Raw genomic sequence first — 13,608 nt, 5'->3', positions numbered from 1 at the left:
GTCCAAAACTGAATCCCCTGGGCTGTGCTTGAGGCTCAACAGTGCATGAGAATGTGTCTGGCTGCTCGTCTCTGGGGAGGGAGGCATTCAACCCGACCTCCCCCCGGCGGCATGATGATTTCTATCTCCATGCTCTGCACTCCCCCCCCCCCCCCCCAACCCCCTCTTGCCAGGACAGCCGGACTGCTGACCCAAGCATCGGCTGAAAGTTTCACTATAAGCACCACCCCAAAGCCCACCCGATGGAAAACTCACATTGTTCAACCCTAAGAGGTGAGGTTTCCATTCCTTTAACATCTCCATCCTTATAGCCAGTCTGCGTTCATTCCTCCCTCCCTCCTTCCCTACCTGCCTCTCACTGCCAGTCAAACAAACTGTGAATTAACAACCTCTAATGAATTTAAACACATGACTTTCATTGACCTTGTTAGGCATGGCTCGGGTCTGAGCCAGCCTGAACTCTAAAAGCTAAGCGAATTTCATGCTTCTGTTTCCACGTCTTCTCCCATCCCAGCCTGATTGATTGAATGTAAATGATACTGGCATCCCTTTGACAGGGCTTAAGCACTGATATGTATGACGAGAAGAAAACGGAGGATAGAAGCATATAAGAATAGTTGAGACTATTAAAAATAGCAATCTAGCCTATGTTGGCCCATCAAAAAAGCAGCATTGCCAAAATAATCATACGCTTAAAGCTAATGTGGACCTTGAACTGGCTGTTTAGCTGTTCTCTGGATTGATATAAAGACTTCAAAAGGACTTCAATAATTAATGACATTAGAGCACTCTCTCGCTCCTCTGTAGAAAGGCCTACAGTCAGTGCTGTAATGCATGCATGCGTGCCATTCTTGATGTTGCAGCGGGTTGAACAAGAGACGCCATAAATGGTATATATATACACAACAGCTTATACATAAATAAGTAAATAAGCTTCAGAAGGTAGACTTACGCTGTAATCGCGTGCTGGAAACGAACAACAGACAAAACGTTGTCGTTCCGACTCACTTTCATCGTAACCCAGTAACCTCGTCCCGTCCCTCGGCCAAACTGTTGAATTAGTAATGCATTGCCACGACCCACGGCCAAGACGGACCGTTACCACCACGGGCGCCTCCATCCACCCCAACACGCCCAGGACACACACACAGACACACAGACACAGACACACCAAGACATTTACGCAGCAATATTAGTTGCCAAGGTAACCCCTCACAGCGGTTTTTAACTCCTCATTCCGGCCAGACTGATGGACGACGACAGCGAACGTCTCTGGAAACACGGAAAACAAGCTTACTCAAGACAGACAGACAGACAGACAGACAGACAGACAGACATGACATGACATGGTGAAAGAAGGGGGGGCAAAGGGTGAAGACACAGAGCACAACCACTTAGAAATACCATTTGGGGGCGATGAAATACCCCCACCCCCCCCCCCAAAACCTCCACAAAGACACACAGACGACACTACCAGCCATATCCTCCTCCTCCTCCTCCTCCACCACCCCCACGCTGGCCTACATTTCCCCTAGCTCGCTGCTCTCTAACACAGCCTCCATGCCAAACTCCCCCCTACCCCCACACAACCCAGCCGGCACCCCATCACCCTGTGTAGCTCACAGGGTGATGTCACACAGCACAGCACAGAATAGGGAGTCATTGAGAATCTGAGAGAGAGAGAGAGAGAGGAGAGAGAGAGAGAGAGAGAGAGAGAGAGAAGGGGGAGAGAGAGAGAGAGTGTGTTCGAGAGAGTGAGAGTGAGAGAGAGCGATAGGGCATGTTAGAGAGCGCATGTTAGAGAGAGAGAGTGAGAGAGAGAAAGCGAGATGGAAATAAAGAGAGCCAGAGGGCATGTGAGAGAGAGAGAGAGAGAGAGAGAGAGAGAGAGAGAGAGAAAAGAGATGCATAGATGGCCATAGAGACAGAGCAGTGGCGTGGACAGAGAGCGTACGTATATACAAGAGAAACAGGCATTCCATAGTAGTGGTAGTGGTATCCAAACACAAGTGGTGACAGCTAGTGCTGCTGATCAAGTACAGCCATTAACAGATGTGCCAAAAGAAATACTACCAAATACTACTACGCTGCCAAGCCAGGGTTTCCCAACACAGCATTCATTCGTTGTCCTTCTGTGCTTTGCCACCGAGGAAGGGAATAAACACAGGTGTGTCAATAGCTAGCCAAAGCCCCTTATCTACCAGGTGTGGAAGCACTGCCGACATCTGGACTCGGAGAACCACTCTGAGGGCCTGGCGCTACGAAGAGAACGCCTGGATCCATGTTCTAACTAGTGGGCTACGGTTAACAGAGCCACCAAACCGGTACAGTCAGGTTGTCGTGTTGTTGTGTTAACCGACACACTCCAACACTATCTCTCTCCCTCCCTCTCCTCTGGTTCAGAGTAACCTCACCCCACTGACTCAACCCTCAATGACTCACATCATTCAGCGATGGGAAGAGGGAGGCAATTTGGAATTCTGCTGCCACATGTTCCCCTGCTAGCCGCCGCGATTAGCAGCAGCCAAAGCTGGAGGCTTTATGCGCCGTGGAACACCAGGAATGCCATAATGGGGAAGATGGGATGTTTTTATTAGGGGGGGGATGGTGGGGTTAATAAGTACCTTCAACTGCCCAGAAGCAACGAGGGTCCAGCGCCGCACAACAGACCACACGTTGAAATCATCCCTTCCCTGTGCTATAAACTGTTCAGCTCTTATGCTCGGCCCTCAAAAACACAACGTGTTCCCAAACGTTTGGGAAGGTTGGGAAGGTATGTGAGATTTTATTGATCGTATGCTTTATGAGCGACTCATGCAAATAGCCTAAGGAACTAGAATCGGGAAAGCCTTAACAATACAACTATTGCCCTGACAGACCAGTCACCAACGGCACAGCATACATAAAGGCCCATGCTATTGTACCACCAGGTGTGAGTGTGATTACCCATTACAAGCCGTTTGAAATTCTGCCTTTTCCTGTGCCTTAGTGACATCAAAAGTGGTGGTGTCCACCAAGACGTACGATGGATAGATAAGCAACATCTGCGCAGTCCACTGGTTAGACGAGTAGACAGATCTATTCAGCATACATCAAGTTTCAAACAGCTTTTAATGACAAATCACACTCACACCGGGTAGTATAATAGGGGCCCTTCAAAGACTGGAAGCAGCCACGCTTTCCTCAAAAGACTCAACAAAAGGACTTGAAAGAGTTCCGAGGTTTACTGTGAGGAAGAATAGACAAGGATGATACATTAAAAACATCTTAACATTGTGGCCGACATTGAGCAGAAATGGCTGACATGTTGTGATGCCCTGGCTTTAAATAGCCCTCAAAGTCAACATCGCAGCTAATGAAATCAAATAAATACAGTGAGCTCCCTTTTAAAACCGTAGTGCACAAATACCCTGCATTAAAAAGAGCCCAGAGTGTATGTTCTCTCTTTGTACTGACTTGAAATCAAACATGAAGTCCTGAGGCCAAGGGCAGAGAGACCACACACACTCAAGTCACACTCAGCTCGCCGTCTGTTCAACGTTTACGAATGCTGACTTTAGTCTGACAGCCACATGTCCAATAAACACATAGAACAAGCTGTGGGTGAGATAGTGTGTGTGTGTGTGTGTGTGTTCTGTTCTCCATAACACTCCACATCCGTGTCTAGGATGAGGGAGAGAGGGAGGGAGTTGGGAGGGAGAGGGAAAGAGAGAAGAAAAGGAGGAGAGAGCAGGTGGGAGGGAGAGATGCAGACAAGAGTACAAGACTAAAGATAGCTACTCTACCATACGCTACTGCACATCCCCACATCCGATATAAGCACTCATGGAAATAGCTTAAGCCACATAGTTTGCACTGTAATGTGGCGTGCAGTGCACACACACACAAATCATTCTTGAAAGGCCTGTGTGTCGGAGATACGAATGGCGACCAAGATGACAAACTGATATCACAGGTAGTATGGCCACTCTTCTGTGCACCCTGACAGCTTCCAACGGTAGACACTAACGTGTGCAAGCTCCTACACAGAGACACGCAGACAGGCTCCAGGATTGGATGGAAACAAGAGTGTCTCTAGATTGCTGAGGGCCTGAGTTAAAAGGAGCAGTGGGGTTAAACAAGAGAGAAGTGGAAGATCTCAGGGCTGCTGGGTCCGTGTGATAGGCTGCATTCTATCCCCCAATGGCTCCATAGCTCTGCAGGATCTCCTGTTTAATTATCATGGCCTATAAGGAGTAGCAGAATCTTATGCATGTGTAGGTTATGCACACATGCAAGCAGTCTCTTTCCACTACACACACACACACATTCGAAAGCGTGCCCGCGCACACACACACACACTAATTGTGTCGAGGGGCTTATCTAGCTCACTGCAAGTGCTCATGTGTGGAACATTGGGTCGATCACTGCTTGCCTGCATAGCATGTGACAGCGTACGAGCACACGTACGTGCCTGTGTGTGTGTGTGTGTGTGTGTGTGTGTGTGTGTGTGTGTGTGTGTGTGTCTAGTTTTGTAGACAATGGCAATCTCTCCTTTCAAAAAGATACATGATACAGTCATGTGTGAAACCATCCACCTTTCTTCTTTCTCTCTCTCTCTCTCTCTCACACACACACACACACACACACACACACACACACACACACACACACACACACACACACACACACACACACACACACACACACACACACACACACACACACACACAGTGTATGTTCACATCTGGATGAGCAGAGGACAAGCTCCACTGAACTGAAACGAGGGAAGAGGAAAAACAACAAGGCTTGTGTGTGTGCGTGTATACGTCGTGTGTGAAGAATCAACAAGATCTCTACTATTGCACATGTACTACACAACTACATGTGTGACCCCACCACTAGCTGCACCACCACCGGCACCACCAGGAGCAGTGGGCAGACACTTCTATGGCTCCCGGCGACCAGCTCTGTCTCAACCATCTCGAGACATGCACGTCTTAATGGTCTTCACGGTGTGGGAGGAAACCCGCCATGAACACAGCCTGCCTTGCCTACCGACGCCACACAGAAAGGCCCACCAAAAACAACACGCACTGCGTAAACATTTCGAAGAATGCATCAGAAGGTATAGAGAGGTATGCGTGAATGTGGGGGGCCTCCTCCAGGGGTATTAGAATTAGCCTTCCTGTTGACTCACTCGCTTCTGCTGAGGGAGAAAGGCAGCGAAGGCGGCGGTGGTGGTGGTGGTGGTGGTGGTGGAGGTGAGGTGGTGGTGGTAAATATGGGATTATGAATGAAGGCGAGGAAGGATAAGTGACATTAGAAATGGGGGGTGGGGCGGGGGGAAGGGGGGGGGGGGGCGGGCTGGAGCGAGAGAGCTGGGGGAGAGGAGCTGTCCCCATACCATCGTTAATACCCACTTAGCTGTGTTGGACGTCAGGCATTCGGGCTGGGCTAACGCAGGTTACAAATCGATGCTGGCTGCTATGTTTTAACAAGGCAGCACAGCTTTGAAACACACACTGAAAATAAAAGATGTCGCCGACTGAATCGGCTTCACATGTTCCCTGCCGCAGTCAACGCAAGCAGAACAGCTCCGAGCGAAGAGTGACCACAAATTGCATCCTGCGCCGTAATGGCCCGGAGTAAGCTAACTAGATACACATGTTGGCTGTCTGCAGGGTTGGGGATTTAAGACCCCTGATAAAGACGGCCGCTGGAGCTGAGACCGGGTCGCTGAGCACACTGGACAGGCAGGGTATAGGGTATGAGAGAGAGGTGGCCTATGAAGGGAAACACAGGAGAGTGTAGGACCGGCCCCTATAATGATCCGAGTTTAGTTATTTCTGTAGACCCCCTTTATCACCTCACACACATACACACACACACACACTATCAGTCTCAAAGCTGTGGTAGTGAGAGAGCATAACATAGCTGTCATCTCAAAGAGGTGAGATGACTATATATACACACACACAATATTTGGTAAAGCAAGGTCACATGGCCTATTTGAACATGCTGCATCCAGAGCAATATTATGAAATCCACATAGATGCTTTTTTGTATGTTGTACTGCAGAAATGATAATAACCATCTTCTTACAATCTAGTAGCCATCCAACCACAGCTGACTGCTACTGTATTGGGTGATTAACTACCAGACACTCGATGGGTCACCACACACTAGTTGGGTTAGACAGCGGGCCGGCCTGCCAACCACACCCCACGGGCACACACACACGAGCTGCTCGCTGCAGCATACCAGGATGCGAGGCAGCAGGTCGATGTGTGTCCGTGTCCGTGTCTTCATCAACCATGACTGTTTGTGTCTGTAGACTATAATGCTTTGACGTTAAAGGGCGAGCTGTTGCCATTGAGCAGCAGCACCATTAACATCAACTGTCGTCTGGTGTTTTTTTTTTTTTTTACTAGAGCCGCATGGTAGGGGAGGATGCTGCGTTCCGGATGAGACTGTTTCTCGCCCACCTCCCTCCCACACCCCATATCACGTTACAAAAATCTGATTGTGGCTCAGATAACACATGGGAAGGGCGAACTATGTTTCGCAGAAGCCTAATGAGCACAGGCAGTATTAAGATTTGATTCATGACGAGTATGACATATTGACTTCCTCGTTGCTTTATCGCGGGTTTGTTATATTTCCCGGAATGTCAGACTGAACCCAGTGGATGTCACCCTGCTCAACATCTGATTTTAAGAGATTGCTAGATTAATATCGATGGTATCGTGTAATCCTAGTCGACTCTGCTGCAACATCATGATGGATTGACTGAGCGCGCCCTGACTTTCACAATAAGAGCCCTTCGTATTCGAACGAATGAAACACCGGATATAAGTGTTCAGTACAAAATGATACCCCTTCGGTTGTAAAACGTGTCTACCTAAAAAAAAATGCAACGGAGTGACTGTCGGAATAAACTTACTGCACATGAAGATCCAGCGTTAAGGAGCGGGCGGTTGGGCTTTGGCGCGTCGACTGAGGGCAAATGTTGTCGATTTGTTTCAGCAGCCCTGCCGCTCTGGTGGGGTGGTTGGCCGTGGGAAGAACTGGATGCAGTGCCTGTTTCTCCAGCCCAGGGTCGACACTAACTTTCCTTGAATTTCAATTTCCCACCGCGGCTGGCCTATTGAAAGAGAAACGGATGTGCTGTATTTCCCGGCTTCAAATATCCACATTAAGATGCTCGTGTCCACATCAGGCTGTGCTTTCCGCTTCCCTTCACTGGCATGTTGACATCTTCCACGCCCACCCGCGACGTCACCTTCCTTCCATCCACCGATGAACCACACAGGCTTCAGTAATACAAACACCGAACGGGGGGGACGTGGGAAACCAGTCGGGCGTCGCCGGTAGCGTGATAGAAGCGCGACACCTGACTGCGTGTCCAAGAATGACACCGCGCGTAGAAACTGCGTGGACTCGCTGGTTGGGGGGAAAACGTGTGTCGTCACGGCGTGGTAAGGTGGTATGGCACAGATGCCTCCTATATAGAGAGAGCGATGCAGACCCTGGGAAACACGCTAACAGCATCATTGAGGAAGTACTCTCCGCAACATCCAGAAGTTATTTGTAATTGGTTGTATGCCTGGAAAAAAAATCCATCTGCATTCTGTTACACTAGTGCAAATGCATTAAAGTGATGCAATAATGTAATGGCCTGAATCAGATGAGTGCTCTTATTGAATGGGGATGACCAAGTGTTGGGATTCATCTTTTTTTTTTTTTTTTATATCTGAGGCAGCATGACTAATAAAATAAGAAAAGTGGGTGAAAGGATACACTTCAAATAGTGTGTTGTGCGGTTCCGTCGTGACCCCGGGGGGGCTGTTTGACCCAGATTCTGCAGGATGCATGGCTCTCTCTCTCAGCTGCCCGATTACACTCTTCCTGTCTGACTGCCTTTCACACACACACACACACACACACACACACACACACACACACACACACACACACACACACACACACACACACACACACACACACACACACACACACACACACACACACAAAAACAGAAAGACACACACACAGACTTCGCTGCAGACACACATGCGGCCCATTGCTGCAGGCCAATGCAATCATGGACCCAGGAAGCAGGATGGAAACATGTGCACAACATCAAGGGGTAGGGGTAGTTGATTCATTTCATTGGTCCGTCAGCTCGTTCGCGGTTCTGGAACCAGTTGTCCTGAATGACCTTAACATGAAAGTGTCAATGGGCCGATCTAGAGTCATGGAACGTGTTGGAAGAAGCCAGAGAGACAGCGGACAAGAGAGAGAACGAGGCGACATCACAGTGTTGGGTTTACATCCCCCTGCTGAACAGGATGCCTGTAGGATTTCTGCCGACGTCAGCGTTCCCTGATGGTCCGATAGTGGGACGAAGGGGAGGGGCGGGGGGGACTGATCGTGGTCGTTGCGTTTTTGTGTTTTTTTGTTTGGCTGTGAAGGTTGGCACCGGTGAGTGTGGAGGGCAGAGAGAGAGAGAGAGAGAGAGAGAGAGAGAGAGAGAGAGAGGGCCAGTTGGAGGGAGAGAAGGAGAGGGAGAGGGCGAGAGAGACGGAGAGTGAGAGCGAGAGAGGGTGAGTGGGAGAGGGAGGGAGGGAGGGAGGGAGAGAGAGAGAGAGAGAGAGAGGGGGCCAGTTGGAGGGAGAGAAGGAGAGGGAGAGGGCGAGAGAGACGGAGAGTGAGAGCGAGAGAGGGTGAGTGGGAGAGGGAGAGGGAGAGGGAGGGAGGGAGGGAGAGAGAGGGAGTGAGAGAGAGAGGGAAGAAAAGAGGGAGAGAGTGAAAGAGAGACAGAGAGACATTAACGTGGTCTAAAGCAGAGTTACCAACAGAGGTTTTCATTGAGAGTGAAAGATTTTAATCTCCGGTTTTAACTTTGTGGTGAGGCCACATGACGCATGGGCCACAAGCGGAACATCTGATCAGGGCATAGGGTGACACTCAGGTGAAGCCTGTGACGCCAGAAGAAACAATTACACACCAGGGCTGTGGACTCCCCTTCTGAGAAAAACAGCCTCCACACAATAAGCATTATTGTGTGTGTGCGTGTGTGTGTGTGTGTGTGTGTGTGTGTGTGTGTGTGTGTGTGTGTGTGTGTGTGTGTGTGTGTGTACACAACTCAGTTCTTTACGTCAGAGCGGAATAGAGCATTGGTGGCTCCACAGCACTCTAGGTTTTGGTGCTCTGCATATGCATGAGATGTTTGCGTAATGAGATTAGCATATTCATGAAGGCCCCGCAGTTTAAACTAATTATATAGGGTCAGTCCTTTAGGGTCAGCGTGTGGAATTCTGTGGGGAGCATGAAGATGAAAAATGCAGAAATCCATTTAGAGAAATGTTTGCACACGCACACACACAAACACACTTTATTTAAAATATACACACTTTGTCCTGTTCTGGATGTGGTTCTGACAGAGCCACCTAGCTCTTGTGTATGGAGTGTTGTTGCCATGTGTTACCATGGTTGGCCGTGCACAGAGTGACTTAAGACTTCCACGTGAAGCTAATTACACGAACATGACTCACCCCTCCCGGTCGGGCCTGACAAGTTGAAACATTCTTTTTTCAGTTCCAAGAATAAAGTCTTAATTACACACTCACACACACACACACACATATACACTCTCCCACGTTCACCCACACAAACAAACACCCACAAAAACTCGTTTAATTTGGTTATGTTAATTGGTATTCTCTGCCTTCGACTGTGCCTGGCAATCCTGAACAATGACAATGTCGAATCTGGGAAGAGAGCACAGATTAACACAAACGCATACACTTCGACCCTAACAGTGGCCCTCAAGCTTTTCGCAGTAAAATGTGACGTCTTCCATGGAAACGCTGCCGTTGAGTTTTCCGTGAACCCTTCCAATACTTGACTCTTCAAATACACAATTAAGCCGCCCTCCCCACACTCCTGAATCACATATTGTAGGATGAGGCCACAGCCCAAGGATAGCTCCAGACTGCCATGCAGAGGCAGATTTCAGTGTGGTGAAACAAAACTTGTGGTTCATAGGGTGAATTATCCGTCCGGTTTAATTTAAAATAAAATAAATGCTGTTATTGCTGTAATTCTAGAGGGAGAAAGAAGCGTTACTTTGTGAGAATGTGTGTCTGTATGTGTGTGTGTGTGTGTGTGTGTGTGTGTGTGTGTGTGTGTGTGTGTGTGTGTGTGTGTGTGTGTCTAGGAGATAGATAGGGTTGGTAGGACAAACTCCTGAGGCAGTAGTTCAGATCTATCATAGAACTAGACCACCAGCTCCATTGTAGAACAAAAGCATCAGATCTATCATAGAACTAGACCATCAGAACATACAACTAGACCATCAGATTTAACGTAGAACTAGTCCTGAGACAATGTGATGGAAAACAAGAGTGCAGTATTGAGGGATGCAATGTTACACTGTACATTCATATTTTCCAATTAATCCTTCCAGTACTCTTACAGCTAAGCAACATCTTTGAAGCTTGCATGTAGCTACAGCAATCCATAACATATTCAAAAAAAAAGTAATAATGGATAAGAATGGACTTTTTCTTTAGACATTTTTAGATTAAACTTATTTCCACCGTTATATAAAAAAGGTATTTTACAGATAAAATACAACACAATGGGAGCTCAAATCTACTCACACTAAAGCAATTTCTGTCATTGGTCAAGGTCAGCACAGGCGTGAATCCTCTGAATCCTCCTATTCTCCACCGATGCCCTCACATCACCTCCCTGGTTACCATGGTTACTGGCCTTGTCCCCTCCTGGAGCATTTTTGTTTTTATTGTCCGACCAGCGAAGACTTACTTCTGCAGAATAAAACACAGGCCCATGTCACATGTACCTGTACCTGTTATCGAATATAACATTTGACGATGTGTAATGGTGCTGGAAGGCTCTGTTCCACTTGAACTGTGTGTGTGTGTATGTGTGTGTGCGTGCGTGCATGAGTGCATGCGTGCATGTGTGTGTGTGTGTGTGTGCGAGAGTTAAGCAAAATAGCAATAGCTTAACAAGATAAGAAGATGTGTATGTGTGTGTGTGTGTAATATAATTTAAAAGGGCAGAAATAAATCATCCTCTGAATTAGATTTATTTAATCAAATCTACTTTTACATAATGGGTTCACAATTGACCCCAATCTCCTTATATTACCGGCCCTTTTAAAAATGAATGTTCTATTTTTTGGGTTCTCATGCGTTCCCCTGCAAACTGATGGTTAATCTTATGTTTTCTTATGGCTTCATGAGTGAATCTAAATTGTCTGCCGTTACCGTCAATGTATAACGAGAAAGGGTTTCCCACTTGGCTTCAATGGGGGGGGGGGGGGGGCTTTAATACTTGACTTGCTTCTGACATGTGCTTCTGTTTTCGTGTCTCACGACATTGAACTGTGCTGCCATCTTCTGGTAGAAAACATGTAGACATCCACGCGTACAAGTATATGATTATCAAACAGCGCAAAGAATAACAATGTCACTGTAAATTATTGCGTTTTGGGGAAACAACAAGACACCACGTCTCAAACACAACACAAAAAATAAGTACCATATTTCTTGAAATGTATTTGTTCTTTACTCGAAGATGCATACGTCCACGAAACGATAACGCTTCCTGGTTCTTTGACCAATCAGAGTGAATGTTGACGATCAGCTGTGTCCAATGAATGGCACGGGCACGAAGTGGGCGTGTCCTGAAAGAGCCCTCCAGTCCCCTACGTCCATGTACTGTTGTGGAGTTTGACCACACTGGGGGCTAGTGGTTTCACAGTATGTTCCCAAAGTGAAAGGGATGAATGAGGCGGACCGCTGAATAACAAAGTTGGACCTCGCTAGAATAGAAGCTCATTGTGTCGACCTGACCCAAGCCGCTGTGCTGATCGGTAAGGCGAGCGGGCCCCTGCTCCACACTTTTGTTATTCATACAGGCTAGCTTTAGCACAACGCACACTATATAAGGCTTTGTTTCCTATTTTTTTTTTAATTCCATTTCGTTATCCTATTCACGCATCTCATTTGGGACACTTATAAATAAGTGTCATTCAAAACGAGCTCACTTTAGTTGTACGTATGTGTTGTTACATGTGTGTTCTTTGCTTTTGGTACAGTCGGTATGATTATGTTTTGCATGACCACTTCATTTACCAATCAATGTCCTTGAAACCTTCGGTCCGTGAGCAACGCGCATGGGGATTCCCTTCACGGACGCAGTGTAGGCCTACGTCACCGTTCCCAAGCAGCACCAATGCCAGAACATTGTCACGGTCTTAATATAGCTTCAACCGATGCGGAGATCCACCGGCTGTGGTGGACAAGGGGGAAATCCACTGAATGTATATGTGGTGTTGCATAAAGCCCTAACACAGACCGGTATATCGGACACCTTAGACTGAGCATGGGGGGGACATAATGTACATCTCATGAAACACTGTGGTGGTTTTTCCCGGTGTCAACGGTGGTAAGCAGCAAAGTGCAAAGTCATGCACTAGCAGCTACCGTGGGATCACGGTAATATAATTAAGGATTTTGACCCGAAATCGTTAATGTATTTGATGTTCTTTCTTTCACCCAGACATGGAACCGTCACCGCCCGGCGGCGGCCTCAACTCCCCGAACTTTGCCTTATCCTCCTCCTCACCCTCCTCCTCTCCGTCTCCAGCCACTCCCGGGTCATCCGGCGACGGCTCGCCCCCGCCCCCCCGCCCCGGGGCGGGCAGCGCGTCGTCGACCGGTCCGGCCTCCCGCTCCCCCCCGCCGCCGCCGTCCGCCGGCCCCTCCTCCTCTCGGACCTCCTCCCCCCCTGTTCTCTCTCCCCCCTCGCGGTTCCTCTCCACTCCCTCTGTGTCCCCCCACCGCCAGCCCTCCCGGAGCCTGTCTCAGCTGGGCCGGTCTCAGCTCAATGCAGCCTCTACGCCGGGGACCCCAGCCTCTACGGGGACCCCAGCCTCTACGGGGACCCCAGCCTCTACTGGGGCTGCGGGTCCTGGAGCCTCGCCCTCACGCTCGGCCTCCCTCTCTGAACCAGGTGAGGGACATGTTATCAGTTATCACACACACATCAACACACCCACACACACACACACACACACACACACACACACACACACACACACACACACACACACACACACACACACACACACACACACACACACACACACACACACACACACACACACACACACACGCTTTCCTCTTGCGCAAAACATTTGCCAACGTGAAGCATCCTGCTTCTAGTTTAACCCATTGCAATGCAGAGCCATGATTGCTATTTTAGTCTTTAAACGTCTTCTGGCTTGAGTCTTCAACTAACCGGGAAGGTTCTGGGTTTGAGTGTAGCCCATACCTCCTCAGTGAGTAACTGTATTTGAATTCACAAACAGTCACTAGTAATAAAAAACACTACTAAATGGCTAAAGCAGTAAAAAGCACTATTCATCATGTAACGACACAACAAGACACAACTAACAAGTTGCTGATTTGCTGACTGAAGACTTCCACCTGTATGCTGGAAATCTTTCCCCAGCCACCTCATGTTTCACCGACCAAAGAAGATGAGACAGAGTTTAAACGGAGCTCTGAGCTCTGGCCATGGATGGAC

The 13,608-nt window shown here is 48.3% G+C and overlaps 2 protein-coding genes across 2 annotated transcripts in view; one reads left to right on the top strand and one right to left on the bottom strand.

Moving 5' to 3' along the window:
* The window catches only part of dock2 (dedicator of cytokinesis 2), a gene marked incomplete at its 5' end in the record, with an annotated part of 45,096 nt that extends 34,345 nt beyond the window's left edge, over window positions 1–10,751 (bottom strand). Inside the window, 1 exon segment of the mRNA XM_084469082.1 lies at window positions 10,737–10,751. Within this exon segment, the coding sequence (XP_084325208.1) occupies window positions 10,737–10,751 (15 nt within the window).
* Window positions 10,752–12,581: 1,830 nt separating this feature from the next.
* LOC311344728 (wolframin-like) overlaps window positions 12,582–13,608 on the top strand; it is a gene marked incomplete at both ends in the record, with an annotated part of 8,201 nt that continues 7,174 nt past the window's right edge. Inside the window, 2 exons of the mRNA XM_084469081.1 lie at window positions 12,582–12,738; window positions 12,867–13,013. Coding sequence (XP_084325207.1) covers window positions 12,582–12,738; window positions 12,867–13,013 — 304 coding nt within the window. The remainder of the gene's footprint in view (window positions 12,739–12,866; window positions 13,014–13,608) is intronic.

Source organism: Micromesistius poutassou (assembly GCF_964030765.1).
Source record: "Micromesistius poutassou genome assembly, chromosome: 6".
In the NCBI taxonomy this organism is placed as follows: Eukaryota; Metazoa; Chordata; class Actinopteri; order Gadiformes; family Gadidae; genus Micromesistius; species Micromesistius poutassou.
The sequence above is the reverse complement of the archived record's forward strand: the minus strand, read 5'-3'. Positions and strand labels throughout refer to the sequence as shown.